At 45.3% G+C, this 21658-nt stretch overlaps 1 protein-coding gene across 7 annotated transcripts in view; it reads right to left on the bottom strand.

Moving 5' to 3' along the window:
• Positions 1-329: 329 nt before the first annotated feature.
• The window catches only part of LOC137377770 (U2 snRNP-associated SURP motif-containing protein-like), an 81989-nt gene continuing 60660 nt past the window's right edge, over positions 330-21658 (bottom strand). For 6 of the 7 annotated variants that reach the window (XM_068047798.1, XM_068047797.1, XM_068047800.1 and 3 more), the window contains 5 exons: positions 7629-7794; positions 4490-4600; positions 3911-4167; positions 1111-1275; positions 330-882 (listed from right to left, as the gene is read on the bottom strand). In XM_068047798.1, coding sequence (XP_067903899.1) covers positions 747-882; positions 1111-1275; positions 3911-4167; positions 4490-4600; positions 7629-7794 — 835 coding nt within the window. In that variant the 3' untranslated portion in view covers positions 330-746. The remainder of the gene's footprint in view (positions 883-1110; positions 1276-3910; positions 4168-4489; positions 4601-7628; positions 7795-21658) is intronic. The other variant, XM_068047799.1, reaches the window with a different exon arrangement.

Genomic DNA, 21658 nt, shown 5'->3' with positions numbered 1-21658 from the left:
ATAATTCTGAAGTTGAAAAATTCGATGCAATTAAGGGCTTCTGTATTATCACAGTGGTAGATTACAATCGGAGAACATCAGTTCAATTTCTAATTCAAAGCTGCCCATTGTAGTTGTGCTGCTATAAAGAGGGAAAAGTAGAATGGAGGTCCCCAGCAGAATCAACGGACAAGGTTACCTGCTCTCATTTTGGTCATAGGTGGTGACATGAACCCACACCATTACAAAAACATGGCCAGGAAAAGCAAACACTCACTGTGATAAAACTATATGAATCCATTTAGGGTGTAAAAGCTGATCTTTAATACACAAAATAATCAACATCAAGAAAGGAGCCACAAAACTTTATTTAAATGTTGCGATAATTACAGTAACTGAACAGAGATGCTGATATGGGTCACAAAACAAAAATACTGGCCCTGCAGCTCTTCATCCCTGTATGTTATATATAAAAAACCACAACACTTGGATTGAAGCAAAAGCAAAACTAGGTAAGGGTACAGAGGTGAATTCTTTACACGGGCAAGAACAACAGTTACACAGATTATTTCTAACTGATCATTTTCAGATCTGAATCACATTCCCATTTTAAACATGAGTTGCAGTTATCCAAATACAAAAGCAAATATTTATTCCATCTATAAAACAAATGGAAGAGAGTAACAAAGGGGCAAAAACAAAGTACAAAAAAAATGCTGCATCATCCTTTATGTACATAACAGCACAAAAGCAAATCTAATGGATTGTCAGCGTTTGTTCTTCTTTGACTTTTTGTGAGACCGGTGAGGAGTCCTTGAGCGTGACCTCGATCGCCTTGATTTCTTCGGAGAACTTGAGCGAGAATGCTTTGACTTTTTAGGAGATTTAGATCTAGACCAAGATCTACCAAAGAAATTGAGATAAATAAATGCAAGCGTAAACATTTCCAACAGACGATTTAACCTGAAATTAGAATCCTATATATTGACGGATCAAGTTCAAAACTATTTTGGTGTAGATTTCCACTAGTTAACCTACATACTAACAAAATGTTATATATTTCATGCCAAATCATCCAACCAATTGTGAATTGCATCTTTTTATATTTTCTTCATGAATAAATGTACCCACCTTTTTTTCCGTTTGCTACTCTGTCTTGGGAAATCTTTATATGCTGGGGATGGAGATCTAGACAGGGTATTTTCTTTTAGCTGTGACCTCTCAGACCAAGGAGACACAGATATTTCACATCTGATGCTTCTCGAGGGACTTGGGGAGCTTGTACACCGCCTTTTCCTGAAACACAATGCAAACATTTAAGAATTTCCAAATACACTGGGTTAAAACATGCACTCATGCCATGGCTACACTTCTTTTTTTTCCCCAAAGGTTATGAAATGTATGCTAATAACTTATTTATATAGTGCCTTTAATGCAAGAAAACATCCCAAGGCACTTTACAGAAGCATTATAAAATAAAGTATGCCACAAAGGGAGGCATTAGGTCAGATGGCCAAAAGCTTGGTCAAAAAGGTAGTTTTTGAGTGGCTTAAAGGAGGAAAGTGAGGTGAAGAGGCGGAGAGGTGTAGGGAGGGTATTCCAGAGCTTGGGGCCTAGGCAACTGAAGGCACGGCCACCAATGGTGGAGTGATTAAAATCAGGGATGCACATGAGGCCAGAATTAGAGGAATGCAGATATTTTGGAGGGTTGTGGATGGAGGAGATTACAGAGAAAGGGAGGGGCATCGCCATGGAGGGATTTGAAAACAAGGATGAGAATTTTAAAATCCTTTTCTTGACCAGCAGCCAATGTAGGTCAGTGAGCACAGGGGTGTTAGGTGAACAGGACTTGGTGCAAGTTAAGACACTGGCAGCAGAGTTTTGGAATGACCTCACATTTACTGAGGGTAGAATGTGGGAGACTGCCAGGAGTGCTCTGGAATAGTCTAGAGGTAATGAAGACATGAATGAGGGTTTCAGCAGCAGATGCGCTGAGATAGGGGAGAAGTCAGGCAATGTTAGAGGTGGAAATAGGTGGTCTTCGTGATGGCACAAATGAGGTTGGAAGCTCATCTTGGCGTCAAATGTGACACCAAGGTTGCAAACAAATTGGCTTAATCTCAGACTGTTTCCAGGGAGGGAAATGGATTCGGTAGCTAGAGAACAGAGTTTGGAGCAGGGACCAACAATGGTTTCAGTCTTCCCAATAGTTAATTGGAGGAAATTTCTGTTTATCCAGTAGTGGATGTCGGATAAGCAGTTTGATAATTTAGCAACAGTGGAGTCGTCGAGAGACGTGGTGAGTGTCGTCAGCATTCATGTGAAAACTAATGCCATGCTTTCAGATGATATAGCCAAGGGGCAGCATGTAGATGAGAAATGGGAGGGGGCACGGATAGATCCTTGGGGAATATCAGAGGTAACAGTGCAGGAATGGGAAGAGAAGCCATCGGAGGTGATACTCTGGCTACGATTAGACAAGAACAGAAACAGCAAAGTGCAGCCCCACCTAGCTGAGCAATGGAGGAGAATGGCATGGTCAACTGTTCCAAAGACTGCAGACAGGTCGAGAAGGATGAGGAGTCAAAGTCACAGACATATCGTTCAATAGTTCTTTCTTTTCTACTAACATGAATTTGAATTAAAACAAGCCTCTTTCTATATTATGTTCTGAGCTATGGAGATGCATCTTGGACTAATGCTTCCCTGCTCTTATTGAGAAACTTAAATGTTTGTTTGTTCGGTTTAAACTAAGAGTCAAACAGTTTTGAACTACACTTAATGTATGGCTTCACCAATGGGATAATGTCCATGTTATACCCACAATATTTAAGTGTAGTTCACATCTATAGGGACAGGACAGAATAGTTACACAATGACGGATGTGTGCTGTGGTTATCAATCACTGGAAGTCCTGATTTGAAGTTGCATCTTAAACTGAGACAAAGGAGAGCCAATTCTGCCCAAAACTTATGAGAACTCAGGAGACCCATCTCTGTTACATCTGCGAGTTAACTTTTAATCTTTATGCTACATACACATATATCTATTGATCATGATTTAACTGCTAGTTCATGTTTAATTTATATTGGTTTTGCTTTGAGTGTTAAACTAAAATTTAAAGAAGTGAAATCTTGTCCGTTTGGCTTTTGTTTCCTAAATTGGTGTCAGTCGATGGATTCAATTTTTTTTAGTTTGTTGGTAATCTCCACGGGCTCATAATAAGAAAATTGAGATGTCCGCACCCTGACATACTAAAATCATAAGAATTAAAATCCAGATTGAGTGAAAATTCAAGGCAGCAACTAAACAACTGTTTGAGAAATAGGGCTAAAAGTACAGCTTTTTCATGCAACTTGCTCCTAGATAGAGTAGGCAGGAAGGACCGGTTTCCCCTAGCAGAAAGGTCAATTACCAAGGGGCACAGATTTAAAGTGATAGGGAGAAGGATTAGAGGGGACATGAGGAAAGACTTTTCACCCAGAGGGTGGTGGGTGCCTGGAATTCACTGCCAGGAAAGGTGGTGGAAGCAGAAATCCTCAACTCATTTAAAAGGTACCTGGACCTGCACCTGAAGTGCTGTAACCTGCAAGGCTACAGACCAGGTGCTGGAAGGTGGGATTCGAGTGGGCGGCTAATTTTTTCAGCTGGCGCAGACATGAAGGGCTGAATGGCCTCCTTCTGTGCCGTAACTTTTCTATGGTTCTAGGGACAAAATGTAACAGTGCCACAGAACTTGATTATTTCGCTAAACTAGCGTGCGAAAAATTGGGCTGTGTAAATAAAAGAGCCATAGCAGAACTCAGTTGCAGGATTCTGGGGATCAGGTGAAATTTGGTGGAAAGTGAATGATACCAATTTTAGTTGAGTTTCAGACATCACCAAAAGTCCGGGGGCTTTTTCCACTTTACTACTTCATATATTTGCTCACCTGGAGGGAGACGAGGAATTCCCTTTTTCCTTGTGCTTCTCTTTAGTCCGTGCTCGATCTTTACTGCGCTCTTTTTCTTTGTTCTTCACCTTATTCTTGTCTTTATCTTTGCTCTTGACTTTATCCCTGTCTCTGTCTTTGCTCCGTTCTTCAGTTCTATCTTTTTCCTTTTTATCTTTCTCTTTGCTTGTATCTTTTATTCTCTCAGGATCCCCAACTTCTTTCTCTTGTTCTTTATCCTGGTCTTTTTCCTTTTCCTATACAGAAAAAAAGCTCATTTTAGCCTCAAGCTTATGCAAATATTTAGCCTATATATAAAATGTAAACTTTGACTTGGAATAAAATTTTCTTTTCAAGTTACCAAATTTTATATTAATACAATCATGCAATTCTCGGATATGAAAAAATACGATATTGCAGGAACTACTGCTTTGATACTTTGTCTCTACCCTCTATCCTTTATACATTTACAGTTTCTCATACCTTTATGACGTTACAATTGATATACTGTGCAGAAAGCCAGTTGTTGATTCTGTGTTCAACCTCAGGAAACCAGCCAACTACAGTTAACTATCTTACCTTTTGTAATAGTTTACTTCTATAATGCTCAACCTGTTGTTGAAAAGTCATTCCCGATTTCTTAGTCCTTTTACCCGATTCCAATTCATCTTGAAATTTCATTACTTTTAGCTAACAAAAGAGAGATGAAAATCTATCAATTTAAAACGAAGTTGTCATTAAAAAAAAAAGATGGAAACAAGTATCTTTATGGAAAAAGAAGAACATTTTTTAAATGGAGAGACACTGGGAAATGTTAGTATTCAGAGGGACCTGGGTGTCCTTGTATAAGAATCACAGTAAGTTAGCATCCAGATACAGCAAACATTGGGAAAGTAAATGGTGTGTTAGCCTTTATTACAAAAGGATTGAAATAGAAGAGTACAGAAATGTTACTACAATTACATAGGGCCTTGGTGAGACCACATCTGGAGTACTGTGTACAATTTTGGTCTCCTTACCCAAGGAAGGATATACTTGCCTTATAGGGAGTGCAACAAAAGTTCACTGGACTGATTCCTGGGATGAGATGATTGTCCTATGAGAAGAGATTGAGTAGACTAGGCCTATATTTCCTAGAACTTAGAAGAATGAGAAGTGATCGCATCAAAAAATATAAAATTCTTAAGGGGATTGATAGGGGAGAAGCTGGGAGGGTGTTTCGCTTGGCTGGAAATCCTGGAACGAAGAGTTACAGTCTCAGAAGATAAAGTTAGCCATTTAGGACTAAGATGAGGAGAAATTTCTTCACTCAAAGGTTATGAATCTTTGGAATTCTCTACCCCAGAGAGCTTTGGATGCTCAGTTGTTGAGTATATTTGTGAGGCCCCCAAGAAATCACCCCTTACCTTTTATTTTTATTTATATATTACTTTGTTTATTCAAAATTCTGTTTTCAATATGTAATTGGTTGCAAATACACCTTCTGCTAGCTTTTTCTCTTAAAAAAGTCAATTCACAACCAAACACTCCCATAGAGACAATGGACCAGTCTGCCCAAGAGGGACATAATGTGCTTGAAGTAGCAACTTTATCACTTCTTTATGCTACTTCAATCTACACAAACACGCTCCTATTTTTCTTTTCTATCAGGTAAGATGACATTTTTATTCATAAATTGTTGTTAAATACTCTTATGTTGTTACAGCACATCCTTTTTGTGATAGCAAGAGGATTATTAGCGATATTGGAATGGTACAGTAGATGGTGTTTGGGAGTTACAAATAAGAAATTGTGTAAGGGATCAGCATAGATTCTAGGCAATGGAAGAGTGTAGAGAGGATGTATTGTGTAACAAGTGTTTCTAGCTAGATGGATATCATATAGTTTTGTGCACCCAAAGGGATCACTGTGGAAATTAGTATTTTAGCAAAATATAAGTTGTCATTTGTAGAAAAGTCTATTTGTTGTATAGCATAACCAAGCAATGACAGATGCTTACTCAAGATACACGTCTGACTATGTTTAAGCTGTCCTGAACAGTTATTATCTTATGATTCACACTGACTTTACTTAGAAAAGCTGGTATTACTCCATGCATTGAACCAAGTTATGATTTTATTATTGCCAATGACTAGGATAGCCATAACACATGCAGTTAAGGTTTAGTTCAATACTGGTATACTTGTCTAGTGCTTTGTTTATTACAGTTTAATCCTTATGATCTGTTGGGGGTAGTCTTCAAGTTGAATAAGCCATGATTATGATTTTGGTATCAAGAGAAGGTTTATAATCATTAGATTATGTGAAGCTATTGCAGCTTGGATTATTCAACTTGTTAGAGAGACATAAAATTATAACACTGAAATGAATTTGTATTATTGTATTTGATTAGTTGCTTAATGCATTTGTACTTGCATGAGCGATTGCACTATTGCGTATTAAATCAAAGATCACTTCTTTATGCTACTTCAACCAACACAGGGTCTTTCCTGTTTTTCTTTTGTCTCAAATATGACATCACCTTCCACCTCCCCCCCCCGCCCCCCTTCAGGCAGGTGCAACAAATTCAAGACAGATCAATTGATTTTTGGATACTAAGGGAATTAAGTGATATGGGGATAGTCCAGGCAGCTGGAGTTGATGTACATCAGCTATGATCTTACTGAATGGTGGAGCAGGTTCAAAGGATCAAATGGCCTACTTCAGCTCCTATTTATTCTGTTTCTGATGTTCTCAATTCAATATTCTCAACTGGGTGCAATCAAACTGTGAAAAATTGTTGTAATATTCCAATTTTTTTACACTCCAGCATCAATGTAATTCCCAATAAAAATATAATCAAGCAGGATACATTATCCAGAGCACCTGGTTCAAACATGGTCAATAAGTCTTACATTAGCATGGTGTTGGCAGACAGCTGTAGTGTGAGACATTCAAACAAATCCATTCCCCCTTACTCCTCTCCTCCACCACCACCAAATCTGCTGGCAAGTCTGCTTCATTTGGTCACCCAATAACATACTGTTCCTCCCTACTGCTCTTACAGCGAGATACATTTCAAGATGCACTTAGGAGGCAGACCTAAGGGCCAGTTCACAGTAGGTGAAGAGCTTGCCTTACAGTAGCATCTTCCAAGTTGCTCACTGTCTGAGTAAGAGGGAACAAATGTTGTATTACAGACACACACACATGGTAGTATGAATGGGAGACAGCAAGCAGCGAAGATGGATAACAAAATTAATAACATAGTCTCCTATTCCTAATTTATTCAGAAGTTGTCTTTCGTTGCCATGCCACCAAAAGTACACATAACGGTGTCGCTTAAATAGTGCTGTTAACAACAGAAGGTATTTCAATACTGGACTACCTACAACAGGCAGTTCAGAACAGTAAACAATTAATGGCTCACTTCAAAGCAAGTTATCTACTCTGCAACAGTTAACTATTTGACAATTCAGAATATTGGTGCCTTTAACTACTGAAATATGAGGTTGTATATTTAGGCACCTTCACAGTCTTTCCATCTCTCCAACCATCATTCCACAACTATACAAAAGTTTGCTTTTAGAAACCACGATGACAAAGTACTGCCATTACTAAACTGATTCTTCAGATCATCTGCACATTTTCAAATGACATTTTTTATTGATTTGCTGCAAAAAAAAAAAATCTATTAAAGCACACCCGAGCCTTAGCACAAGCAAGGTTCTGCACTTACCTCAATTTCTCGCAGTTTGGCACGTTTCTCTTCAGACATTTCGAACATTTTTTGAGATTTTGAATCACAGGGCTCTTCCTTCTGTCCTAATGACTCTTCCGACTCAATACCATCATCCTCCACCACCTCCTCCTCCTCCTCCTCCGATTCCTCTTTAATTTCTTCCCTGTAAACCAGAAACACTCAGAATTTTCTGCAGGCGAAAGTGCACAGTGCCAAAACATCTCCAAAGATACACCTGTTAACACTAGACTGGTCACATTTACATGCATATTTTCTAAGGTACTGATTAGCACACACTAGGGAAACTTAAGAAAATACTGTAATCAAGAAAGGTAGCTGGTATGGAGTGACTAAAATGAATATATTTTTCAAATGCTGATAGACTTAAAGCACTTTCATCTAATTCACATCGATGGCAAGTGCTGATATTTGAAGTGTACAGCAACGAACACAATTTTCTCCCAACTACATCAGTCTAAATAGCTGTAACCAGTTCTCAGCTAAATTTTCAGCTGCAAACTAAGAAAAGTCGGATGACTTGCTTTGTTGTGTCTACATTATTCAACTGGGAGAAGCCTGCACATACCATAGGACATAGAAGCCAACAAGGAAAATGACAAAAGATTTTTACAACCTCAGTGAGACCGTTAACGTTAAAATACGAGATATAAACCCTTTGACTAATTTAAAGAATTACACAACAAGATTTTACGTTTTAAGACTTCTTATAATAATTAAACTAAAAGAAATCCCCATTAACTAAATTAGGACGGTTACGACCAGGTGAGAAAGGTGTCTTGGGGTCCCTCTCAGCCTTCACCTGGTCTTAGTGTAACAGGGTTTAATTTTAAACACACTGTTTTTAGCTCCCCCTTGGTGAATCCTTATTCACCGCTTTCTAATTATAAGGCAAAGAAACCAGCACAAACAGGCTTTCTTAGGTTTAAAGAAAAAAAGTTGAAATTTATTAAACTTAAAATTCTAATTCGGTTAACGCCTACGGATACACGACGCGCCCAGGCTAGCATGCATATGCGATACACACATGCAAGTAGAGACAGAAAAGAGAAGAGGCTTTTTGTTTTACGGTTCTTCGAGCTCAGTATCGAGCCCTTGATTGTAGGTAGATCTTGCTTTTCGTTGGTGCCCAGTATTATTCTTAAACCTTGTTCGCTGAAGGAAACTTTTCTCTCTTGGGGTTCATGTGTCTTCAGTGGATTCAGAGGCTTGAGAGAAAGAGATGGGAGCAGACAGGAGAGAGATCTTCTCAGTCCAGGAGCAAACAGTCTTTGTTTGTACAAATTCAAAAAACTCAGGTTGCCCAGGTTAGTCATGTGACTAGCTGGTTTGACCATGTCTGTGTGTGTATACGGCCATCTTAGCAGTCAACCTGGAATGCGAGCTCTCCAACCTTCTTGGCGATCAGAAGTCCATTGTGGGTTGAATGTCAGGGAATGACTGCTTTGTCCTTCCAAACACCGTCTGTTAATATGCAAATATCTTTTCCAGCCATGGCTGATCTGTTTAACAAGTCCTCTCCTCACTCCAGTAACAGTTTAAAATCAATGTTCATAACAAAATTAATGTGCCTCATTCTTGGCAGGCGGGGGCCTAGCATGACAGAACTTTGTAAGTAGCTGATACCCCAGATTACAAAGAAAGGTATGTTCTTTACTTATTAAAATACTTGAAAATCTCACACCAACTTATATGCTACACAGTCCTTTTTGATGGCAAAATCCTTTGCGTATAACATCCCAAACTCCTCCCAGTAGCAATGGGTTGGATCTCCCAGACCTTTTCAAAAACCAATATCTTCTTCGCTCACTTCTCCAAGCATTTCAAATCTGGATATACATGGAAAAAGGCAATTCCTAATGATCCTGTTGGTCTTCTACTTCTCCGCAAGCTTCAACTTTCAAACCAGGTTCAAGGCTTTGTAGCCTTTCATTGTATCAGGCTTCTGAGAACAGCTGTTCCCCCTCTCGAGGCTGCCACCGCTGCTCGTCTTCCTTATAGTCTGTTCTGTAGCTGCAACTGCTGGGTTCCCTTATTACAGCCTATCTGCCTTCTGGAAATCTGTTAAATTTATATGGACTCAAAAGTCAATGACTTACTGCCCTGTTCCAACATGCAAAATCCAGAAGTCTGGTTTCACAGAGCCACCTGGACCTTCCATTGTTCCCAGCTGTTAACAGCTGCTTGGCATATCTGCATCTTCAAAATCAATGACCCTCTTGTTTACGACCTGGAGGTTTGGGAGGGCGAAACCCATCGTTCTTCAGGTGTTACCCCTGCAGTCTCTTTTTTTCCTCCAAAAAAGACTTTGATCTTTCATGTCCATTAGCAGAGTGGATGTCAGGTCACCTGACCTTCCGAACTCCATCTTAAACTTATAAAAATCGCAATTTTAAAAAAATACTCATGTTACAAAGTCCAGCGTGCATAACAAGATGCAGTCACCCAGGATTTTGACCATTTGTGCTAACATGGCCCTGCCTGGTCCTCGTCCCCTCTCATGCACTGTATACGCAACTGTTTCCCTTGCATGTTTTGCAGTTCCCTCTTTAAACCACAGAAACCAATTAATAATGAATATTAATAATGATTTTAATGGAACTACATAAAATGCAAAGAAGCATGTCCATCTCTGAAGAATGGTAGAGATGAACTTATTGGAAGGATCCTAGCACATGAACAAGCTTCCTTTCTATGAGGACTCTACAGGGAAAGAGACTTAGCTTTAGTCTCCATCTTCAGCAAAGTACAGAGGTCTGGAGCATAAATAAGCCTATTTGTATCACTAGTGCTGCTTTTTGAATCTTAGGGGCAGTACCACTGGCACCAGTGTTTTAAACAGGTCAGCAGAATGGTTTAAATTGTTGTTACTCCTGGCCACTCAAAGGTCAAGATTTCACTTGATAAACTTCTACATCTTGGGTTAATTATAAAAGCACCCTAGGAAACCTCTGTAAAGATGCTATATTTCCCATACTTTCACCATGTGCTATTGTTTGAAATTAATATACAAGACTAATTTATGATGGCAGATCTATTCTTACAGTAGGTCTTTTGCTTAGATCAGGACAATCATCCTTTGACCTACTACTAAATATTAGATGTGCAAATTCATGCAGTAATAAATAGACAAGAGAAATATTTCTAGTTGTATTTGAAATTTATTGCAACCTGGATAAAGGATTTCTGGTGAGGTCTAAGGACTGCTTAGTCAGCATGTTATAATAACTGATTTTCACTGCCTAGGATATTTCAACTAAGACCAATGTTAGAGTCTGCAGCTTCCATGAAAATAATTTTATATCCTTAGAATATGTTAAGTTTGAAATAATAAAATACATGTTACAGGAAATTAAATTCCGACCCCAATGAAAATCACTTGGATTAGACAAGGCCCTTTACTACCCAGGAAACTGAGAATATTCCCAAATGAAACTTTTGGAAAATGAATTAAATTATGCACTTTAATAGTTTGATTTCAGATTCAACACATACTGGGAAGAACGCCATAAAAATAACACAGATGTCTGGATGAACACCAGAGAACAATTTTTTTTCCACTTGACATTTTAGGCCTTTAATGGAAAGCTTCCTGTAAACCAGTAGTGTTTATGTTAAGAGTAATAAATCTATGGCTAGAACTCTTTCCCAAACAATTGAGAACAAGTCCTTCAAAAGGGATTTGTCAAAGTTCATGAGCAACATAGAAGACTCACTGCTGTATTTAAAATCTTTGAGCTATCTCATCTTTCATCTAGCTTCTATATAAAAGTGGTCATTCCAAAGGGTCCATTACAACTAGTTAATGCTGTGCACAGTTACAAAATGAGGCAGAGCAGCATCTTAAACTTCTTTCGAGAACTTTATTGAATGATTGCAGATCTGCAATAAGGAAACGTCACGAACTTTGGAACACTGAAAGCCGGAAATAAAATCCTTTCCTTTACTGACCTGCCAGAACCTCCTCTATGCGCCCCGTGAAGCAGACTGGTGACTTGGCTGCTAGGGCGTCAGTGCAGGGTCCCAACATGGACTATTTCTCTGAATTCAGCAAATCCCAAATCAAAATAGAAGTGTTTTATCAGCTCTCCAATTCAAACATCTGTGATTCTGCTTCTTAGGGCACAGCAGGTCCATTCACAAAACCAGACAAATAAAGCCCTCTAACCGGTCCATAAATGAATCACCAAAATGCCAACTGGCATCAAAGTGGATTTTCAAGTAGCCTGGTTTTCAGCATTGCAGAGATAAATAGCAAAGTTTAACAGCTCATCAGTATTATCTCAGTAGTAGATTGCACACCTAAAACTCAATTTGCTGTAGCTTACAGTGAATGAGCTGCACAGGTTGACGCCAACAGTGCAACATCTGAGACAGGAAAACAGAAGATCGGATGGATTTTATCCCAGCAGAAAGCCTCACGCCTCACTTGATTCCAAGTCAAAAAGCTTGTGTAAGCAGTAACGGATGCGTCCATTAGAAGGAACAATTCAGCTACTCTCAATACTGGTGAAATAGGCAACTTGACTATGTCTGTTCCGAGGCAACCAAAAAAAAATCGCATCCTAACTTAGTATGACTGAACTATAGACTCTTCAAAGGTCATCAGCATTTGGAGTTAATTAGCTATCAGGGATATTGAGTTGACTAAATTCGGAGCATACAGAAAGCAATAGATATGGTCTTCTCCATCTTCTCCCAAAGTAAGAAGTAGTCCATTTATGTACAGACTGCCAACCCAAGCTGAATTCAAGATACATTCAGAGTGTGTTTTGATGGCAGGCCAATGAAGCTGTTGCAAAATTAGTACGTCACTTAAACCTTGATATTGTGAACAACCACAGGCAGAACCAGACACACACAAATACAAAATTGTACTTGGAAATAAAGAACTTTCAAAGCAAGATCAGGAAGGAGGAGGAGCAAGTGTGCCAACAATGCATGGGAGGCATTATTTGGTGCTGAAAGAGGTGACTTGGGTGCCACCTCTAACCAGAGTCTTTGACCTTGTAGCGTTTTCCACAGAAAAACAATTCCAATTCCCAAAGTACATAGCGGAGATTTTCAAGACTAGGATAGAAATCACTGCAGGTGCTATTAGCAGATGAAAACTCAAAACATGTTATGGTGCTGCCTGTTAATCTCACCAATACATTCTAGCCCTAGCCTTGAGCACCAAATTTGGAAAACTGAACTGGTGTCTTATTTTCCTAATTCAAGCACTTCTGCCAATTCAAATTTGAAAGATCAGCTACGTTGTACAACTTTATTAGAAAGCAACAGTTTGTAAGTCAAGGCAAAATAACAAAAGCAAGTGACATAAAAAGCAGATTAAGACCTGAAATTAAGAATCCACAGCTTTTAATGCATTCAGAAAATGTCAACCTTTTTAAAATTAAGTAAATAAGCTGTAATCCAATTTAGGAACAGTAGGTAATTTAGCCCCTCAAGTCTGTTTCGCCATTCAACGAGATCATGGCTGCTCTGCAATCTAACTCCATATACCCGCCTTTGTCCAACATACCTTAATACCTTTGGAAACAAAAATCTATTAATCTCAGTTCTAAAATTAACTGATCTCACATCAATTGCCATTTGCAGAACAGTGTTCCAACTCTCTACCACCCATTGCATGTAGAAGTGTTTGCTAATTTCACTGCTGAAAGATCTGGCTCTAATCTTTAGGCTATGTCTCCGAGTCCTAGACTCCCCATACCAGGGAAAATAGTTTCCATCAACCCTATCTGTTCCCCTAAATATCTTGAAATCAAATTACTCCTTAATCTTCTAAATTCCAGGGAATACAACCCCTAGTTTGGCTGATCTCGCCTCATAGTTTAACCTTTGGAGTCCAGATAAATCTCTGCTGCACTTCCTCCAAGGCCAATATATCCTGCCTAAGGTGTCGAGAAACGCACATAACAGTCCCACCGTGATCTAACCAGGGCTTTGTGTGGCTGGAGCATAACTTCTACCTCCTTGTATGCTAGTCTTCTAGATACAAAAACACACATTCCATTAGCTTTTTTTTTTATTATTTTGTACTTGTTCAAAGCTTTTTAACGATCTTTGCACCTTCAGTGGAGGCCGAACCAGTGATTTATAAAGGTTCATCATACTGCCTCATTTTTGTATTCTGCCTCTCTATATAAAGGCCAGGATCCCATATGCCGTTTTAAGCCCTGTCTCAACCTGCTCTCCCATTTTTAATGATTTTTGCACATATAGCCCCAGGTGTTTCTCTTCCTGCATCTCTTCAGAATTGTACTAGTAATTTTATATTGCCTTGCCTCATTCCATTAAATTTCATCTGCCACATGTTCACCCATTCCACCAGCCTATGTCCTCTTGAAGTCTATCACTAACCTCTGCACAGTTCACAATATTTCCAAGTTTTGTGCTTTCTGCAAATTTTGAAATTGTGCCCTGTACACCCAAGTCTAGGTCATTAATATAAATCAGGGTTGTGCAACCTATTCGCTTGGGGACCACATTATAATTTTGGTCTTACATAGCGGGCTGGTGAGACAATTTCAGAAAGATAAAGACATTAAAAATTTGCCTTGCTATTAAACAAAACAGCAACAAATGTGCATTTTTGTGAAGAAGCTTTAAATGAGAAGGCTAATTTATTGACCTAACTTCTCGTCATTATGTTGGACACTGATTTAGTGAGATACCTGGCATTTATTTGTGTGCACAAGTAGAGAATGTTACCCCGCACACTTCTTGTAGCCATGGAGAGTATTCTGGATAGATGCCCATCTCTCACGAGTAAACTTGATCTCCCTTTTTTTCTCTCCCTGTGCCATCTCTGTTGTTCCACCCCCCTCTCTGCCGGTCCCCACCTCCCTCTACTCTCTGCCTTTCTCAATTCCTCCCCCCTCTCTGTCTGCATCCCCCCTCTCCCGCATCCCCCTCCCTCTCTCCTCCCCCCCTCGCCTCCCCCTCGCTCTCTCTCTCCTCCACCCTCCCGCCTCACCCCCTCTCTCTTGCCTTCCCCCGCCTCCCCCTCCCTCGCCTCACCCCCTCTCTCTTGCCTTCCCCCGCCTCCCCCTCCCTCGCCTCGCCTCCCCCTCCCTCGCCTCCCCCATTCTCACTATCTCCTCCCCCCCGCCTCCCCCTCCCTCGCCTCCCCCATTCTCACTATCTCCTCCCCCCCGCCTCCCCCTCTCCTCTTCCTCCCGCCTCCCCCTCTCCTCTTCCTCCCGCCTCCCCCTCTCCTCTTCCTCCCGCCTCCCCCTCTCCTCTCCTCTTCCTCCCGCCTCCCCCTCTCCTCTCCTCTTCCTCCCGCCTCCCCCTCTCCTCTTCCTCCCGCCTCCCCCTCTCCTCTTCCTCCCGCCTCCCCCTCTCCTCTTCCTCCCGCCTCCCCCTCTCCTCTTCCTCCCGCCTCCCCCTCTCCTCTTCCTCCCGCCTCCCCCTCTCCTCTTCCTCCCGCCTCCCCCCCTCCTCTTCCTCCCGCCTCCCCCCCTCCTCTTCCTCCCGCCTCCCCCCCTCCTCTTCCTCCCGCCTCCCCCCCTCCTCTTCCTCCCGCCTCCCCCCCTCCTCTTCCTCCCGCCTCCCCCCCTCCTCTTCCTCCCGCCTCCCCCCCTCCTCTTCCTCCCGCCTCCCCCCCTCCTCTTCCTCCCGCCTCCCCCCCTCCTCTTCCTCCCGCCTCCCCCCCTCCTCTTCCTCCCGCCTCCCCCCCTCCTCTTCCTCCCGCCTCCCCCCCTCCTCTTCCTCCCGCCTCTCCTCTTCCTCCCGCCTCCCTCTCTCTCTCTCTCTGCCCCCCCTCTCTCCTCCTCCCCGCCTCCCCCTCTCTCTCGCTCCTCTTCCTCCCCCCGCCTGCCCCTCTCTCTCCTCTTCCTCCCGCCTCCCTCTCTCCTCTTCCTCCCGCCTCCCTCTCTCCTCTTCCTCCCGCCTCCCTCTCTCCTCTTCCTCCCGCCTCCCTCTCTCCTCTTCCTCCCGCCTCCCTCTCTCCTCTTCCTCCCGCCTCCCTCTCTCCTCTTCCTCCCGCCTCCCTCTCTCCTCTTCCTCCCGCCTCCCTCTCTCCTCTTCCTCCCGCCTCCCTCTCTCCTCTTCCTCCCGCCTCCCCCTCTCCTCTTCCTCCCGCCTCCCCCTCTCCTCTTCCTCCCGCCTCCCCCTCTCCTCTTCCTCCCGCCTCCCCCTCTCCTCTTCCTCCCGCCTCCCCCTCTCCTCTTCCTCCCGCCTCCCCCTCTCCTCTTCCTCCCGCCTCCCCCTCTCCTCTTCCTCCCGCCTCCCCCTCTCCTCTTCCTCCCGCCTCCCCCTCTCCTCTTCCTCCCGCCTCCCCCTCTCCTCTTCCTCCCGCCTCCCCCTCTCCTCTTCCTCCCGCCTCCCCCTCTCCTCTTCCTCCCGCCTCCCCCTCTCCTCTTCCTCCCGCCTCCCCCTCTCCTCTTCCTCCCGCCTCTCCCTCTCCTCTTCCTCCCGCCTCTCCCTCTCCTCTTCCTCCCGCCTCCCTCTCTCCTCTTCCTCCCGCCTCCCTCTCTCCTCTTCCTCCCGCCTCCCTCTCTCCTCTTCCTCCCGCCTCCCTCTCTCCTCTTCCTCCCGCCTCCCTCTCTCCTCTTCCTCCCGCCTCCCTCTCTCCTCTTCCTCCCGCCTCCCTCTCTCCTCTTCCTCCCGCCTCCCTCTCTCCTCTTCCTCCCGCCTCCCTCTCTCCTCTTCCTCCCGCCTCCCTCTCTCCTCTTCCTCCCGCCTCCCTCTCTCCTCTTCCTCCCGCCTCCCTCTCTCCTCTTCCTCCCGCCTCCCTCTCTCCTCTTCCTCCCGCCTCCCTCTCTCCTCTTCCTCCCGCCTCCCTCTCTCCTCTTCCTCCCGCCTCCCTCTCTCCTCTTCCTCCCGCCTCCCTCTCTCCTCTTCCTCCCGCCTCCCTCTCTCCTCTTCCTCCCGCCTCCCTCTCTCCTCTTCCTCCCGCCTCCCTCTCTCCTCTTCCTCCCGCCTCCCTCTCTCCTCTTCCTCCCGCCTCCCTCTCTCCTCTTCCTCCCGCCTCCCTCTCTCCTCTTCCTCCCGCCTCCCTCTCTCCTCTTCCTCCCGCCTCCCTCTCTCCTCTTCCTCCCGCCTCCCTCTCTCCTCTTCCTCCCGCCTCCCTCTCTCCTCTTCCTCCCGCCTCCCTCTCTCCTCTTCCTCCCGCCTCCCTCTCTCCTCTTCCTCCCGCCTCCCTCTCTCCTCTTCCTCCCGCCTCCCTCTCTCCTCTTCCTCCCGCCTCCCTCTCTCCTCTTCCTCCCGCCTCCCTCTCTCCTCTTCCTCCCGCCTCCCTCTCTCCTCTTCCTCCCGCCTCCCTCTCTCCTCTTCCTCCCGCCTCCCTCTCTCCTCTTCCTCCCGCCTCCCTCTCTCCTCTTCCTCCCGCCTCCCTCTCTCCTCTTCCTCCCGCCTCCCTCTCTCCTCTTCCTCCCGCCTCCCTCTCTCCTCTTCCTCCCGCCTCCCTCTCTCCTCTTCCTCCCGCCTCCCTCTCTCCTCTTCCTCCCGCCTCCCTCTCTCCTCTTCCTCCCGCCTCCCTCTCTCCTCTTCCTCCCGCCTCCCTCTCTCTCTCTGCCCCCCCTCTCTCCTCCTCCCCGCCTCCCTCTCTCTCTCTCTCTGCCCCCCCTCTCTCCTCCTCCCCGCCTGCCCCTCTCTCTCGCTCCTCTCTCCTCCTCCCCGCCTGCCCCTCTCTCTCGCTCCTCTTCCTCCCCCCGCCTGCCCCTCTCTCTCCTCTTCCTCCCCCCGCCTGCCCCTCTCTCTCCTCTTCCTCCCCCCGCCTGCCCCTCTCTCTCCTCTTCCTCCCCCCGCCTGCCCCTCTCTCTCTCCTCTTCCTCCCCCCGCCTGCCCCTCTCTCTCTCCTCTTCCTCCCCCCGCCTGCCCCTCTCTCTCTCCTCTTCCTCCCCCCGCTTGCCCCTCTCTCTCTCCTCTTCCTCCCCCCGCTTGCCCCTCTCTCTCTCCTCTTCCTCCCCCCGCCTGCCCCTCTCTCTCTCCTCTTCCTCCCCCCGCCTGCCCCTCTCTCTCTCCTCTTCCTCCCCCCGCCTGCCCCTCTCTCTCCTCTTCCTCCCCCCGCTTGCCCCTCTCTCTCTCCTCTTCCTCCCCCCGCCTGCCCCTCTCTCTCTCCTCTTCCTCCCCCCGCCTGCCCCTCTCTCTCTCTCCTCCCCCGCCTGCCCCTCTCTCTCTCTCTCCTCCCCCCGCCTGCCCCTCTCTCTCTCTCTCCTCCCCCCGCCTGCCCCTCTCTCTCTCTCTCCTCCCGCCGCCTGCCCCTCTCTCTCTCTCTCCTCCCCCCGCCTGCCCCTCTCTCTCTCTCCTCCCCCCGCCTGCCCCCTCTCTCTCTCTCCTCCCCCCGCCTGCCCCTCTCTCTCTCTCCTCCCCCCGCCTGCCCCCCCCTCTCTCTCCTCCCCCCGCCTGCCCCCCTCTCTCTCTCCTCCCCCCGCCTGCCCCCCTCTCTCTCTCCTCCCCCCGCCTGCCCCCCTCTCTCTCTCCTCCCCCCGCCTGCCCCCCTCTCTATCTCCTCCCCCCGCCTGCCCCCCTCTCTCTCTCTCTCTCTCTCTCTCCTCCCCCCGCCTGCCCCTCTCTCTCTCTCTCTCCTCCCCCCGCCTGCCCCTCTCTCTCTCCTCCCCCCGCCTGCCCCTCTCTCTCTCTCTCCTCCCCCCGCCTGTCCCCCTCTCTCTCCTCCCCCCGCCTGTCCCCCTCTCTCGCCTCCCCCCGCCTCGCCCTTTCACCGTTCCCCTCCACCATCTCTCTTCCCGACAAGTAGAGAGAGCAGGAATTTAGCAGAGCAGCTTTGCTATTGGTTAGTCATTAAAACAGTGCATTCTCCTTTTCAGAGCTGACCGGTGCTGACATCAGGAACAGCAGTTTCCCAACTTCGAATATATTCAGGGTTTCCAGCAATCTTTTAAATAAAAGTCAGAACCCGCCAGAAAACTGACAGCGCGATTTTGTTTGAAAAGCAGGTCTAAAGACGACTGTGGGCCAGATCCCATCTCTGAAATACATCCGCAGGCCGGATGGAAACCTTTGGTGAACCAAATCCTGGCCTTGGGCCCATATGTTGGGCAGCTCTGATCTATATCGGGAAAAGCAATAGTCCTAGTATCGACCCCCGGGGACCCCCAGCATACACATTCCGCCAATCTGAAAAACAACTGTGCACACCACTACTATTCCCTGCAACTCAGCCAACTCTGAATCCATGCTGTTACTGTCCGTTTTATTCCATGGGCTTCAGCTTTGCCTGCAAAGCCTATTATGTGGCACTTCATGAAATGCTTTTTGGAAGTCCATGAACACCACATCAATCACGTTACCCTCATCAAATGTTTCTGTTACCTCATCAAAAAACTCAATCAAATTAGCTAAACATGATTTGCCTTTAGCAAATCTATACTGGCTTTTTTTCATTAATCCACACAGGAGACAGAGAGTAGCAGTGGAAGGGAGTTTCTCAAAATGGAGACGTGTGACCAGTGGTGTTCCACAGGGATCCGTGCTGGGACAAGTCCCCAGGTCCGGATGGGATCTATCCCAGGTTACTGTGGGAAGTGAGAGAGGAAATAGTTGGGGCCTTAACAGATATCTTTGCAACATCCTTAAACACGGGTGAGGTCCCACAGGACTGGAGAATTGCTAATGTTGTCCCCTTGTTTAAGAAGGGTAGCAGGGAAAATCCAGGTAATTATAGACCGGTGAGCCTGACGTCAGTGGTAGGGAAGCTGCTGGAGAAGATACTGAGGGATAGGATCTATTTCCATCTGGAAGAAAATGGGCTTATCAGTGATAGGCAACATGGTTTTGTGCAGGGAAGGTCATGTCTTACCAACTTAATAGAATTCTTTGAGGAAGTGACAAAGTTGATTGATGAGGGAAGGGCTGTAGATGTCGTATACATGGACTTCAGTAAGGCGTTTGATAAGGTTCCCCATGGTAGGCTGATGGAGAAAGTGAAGGCGCATGGGGTCCAAGGTGTACTAGCTAGATGGATAAAGAACTGGCTGGGCAACAGGAGACAGAGAGTAGCAGTGGAAGGGAGTTTCTCAAAATGGAGACGTGTGACCAGTGGTGTTCCACAGGGATCCGTGCTGGGACCACTGTTGTTTGTGATATACATAAATGATTTGGAGGAAAGTATAGGAGGTCTGATTAGCAAGTTTGCAGACGACACTAAGATTGGTGGAGTAGCAGATAGTGAAGGGGACTGTCAGAGAATACAGCAGAATATAGATAGACTGGAGAGTTGGGCAGAGAAATGGCAGATGGAGTTCAATCAGGGCAAATGCGAGGTGATGCATTTTGGAAGATCCAATTCAAGAATGAACTCTACAGTAAATGGAAAAGTCCTGGGGAAAATTGATGTGCAGAGAGATTTGGGTGTTCAGGTCTATTGTTCCCTGAAGGTGGCAACGCAGGTCAATAGAGTGGTCAAGATGGCATACGACATGCTTTCCTTCATCGGACGGGGTATTGAGTACAAAAGTTGGCAGGTCATGTTACAATTGTATAGGACTTTGGTTCAGCCACATTTGGAATACTGCGTGCAGTTCTGGTCGCCACATTACCAAAAGGATGTGGATGCTTTGGAGAGGGTGCAGAGGAGGTTCACCAGGATGTTGCCTGGTATGGAGGGCGCTAGCTATGAAGAGAGGTTGAGTAGATTAGGATTATTTTCATTAGAAAGACGCAGGTTGAGGGGGGACCTGATTGAGGTGTACAAAATCATGAGAGGTATAGACAGGGTGGATAGCAAGAAGCTTTTTCCCAGAGTGGGGGTTTCAATTACAAGGGGACACGAGTTCAAAGTGAAAGGGGAAAAGTTTAGGGGGGATATGCATGGAAAGTTCTTTACGCAGAGGGTGGTGGGTGCATGGAACGCACTGCCAGCGGAGGTGGTAGACTCGGGCACGCTAGCGTCTTTTAAGATGTATCTAGACAGATACATGAATGGGCAGGAAGTAAAGAGATACAGTCCCTTAGATAATAGGCGACAGGTTTAGATAGAGGATTTGGATCGGCGTAGGCTTGGAGGGCCGAAGGGCCTGTTCCTGTGCTGTAATTTTCTTTGTTCTTTGTCCAAGTGGCTGTTAATTCCGTCCCAGATTATTATTTCCAAAAGCCTTCCCAGCACCAAGGTTAAACTGACTGGCCTGTAGTTGCTACGGTTTATCTTTACACCCTTTTATTGAACAAGGGTGCAAACTTTTACAATTTTCCAGTCCTCTGGCACCACCCCTGAACCAAGTGAGGATTGGAAGATTATGGCCAGTACCTCTAATTTCCACACTTACTTCCATCAGCATCCTCGGATGCATCCCATCTGGTCCTGGTGACTTATCAACTTTAAGTACATCCAACCTTTCCGATACCACCTCTATTAATTGTTAGCCCAGCCAGTATCTCAACTACTTTTCCTTTACTATGACTTTGGAGCAGTACCTTCTTCCTTGGTAAAACAGATGCAAACTACGTATTTAGTACCTCAGCTATACCCTCTCCCATGTACAAGTCCACTTTTTGGTCCCTATTCGGTCCCACCTCTCCCCTTATTACCTTTTTACTATTTATATGCCTAAAGAAGACTTTTGGATTTTGTTTATGTTAGCTGCCTGTCTCTTCTTATACTCTCTTTGCCTCTCATTTTTTTTCCACTTCCCCTCTGAACTTCCCCTTGAATGTATTAATATCTTTGTAATTTTATGCTTCCATCTGCATTGATTACAATGTGGCCTTTGTGTCATTGATAAACTTGGATATGTGGCTTTCCAAGCCCAAAGTCGTTAATATGAATTATTAACACAGAACCTTGCAGGACACCACTAGTCACATCCTGCCAATTAGAGTACCTGCCCATATATCTACTCTTTGTCTCCTTCCTCCGCTGATTTGCTAACCAGGTCAATAATTTGCCCTCAATTCTATGAGCTTCAACTTTAGCTAACGGTTTGAGGGATTTTAGCAAATGCCTTTGTTAAGTCCGTATAAATAATATCCATAGACATTCCCCTGTTCACTACATTAGTCACCTCTTCAAAATGTTCAATCAGCTTCGTCAGGCATGGTCT

The sequence above is a fragment of the Heterodontus francisci genome, chromosome 15 (genome assembly GCF_036365525.1).
Source record: "Heterodontus francisci isolate sHetFra1 chromosome 15, sHetFra1.hap1, whole genome shotgun sequence".
NCBI lineage: Eukaryota > Metazoa > Chordata > Chondrichthyes > Heterodontiformes > Heterodontidae > Heterodontus > Heterodontus francisci.
Note: the sequence above shows the minus strand (reverse complement) of the source record. Positions and strands in the feature narration are given on the sequence as shown.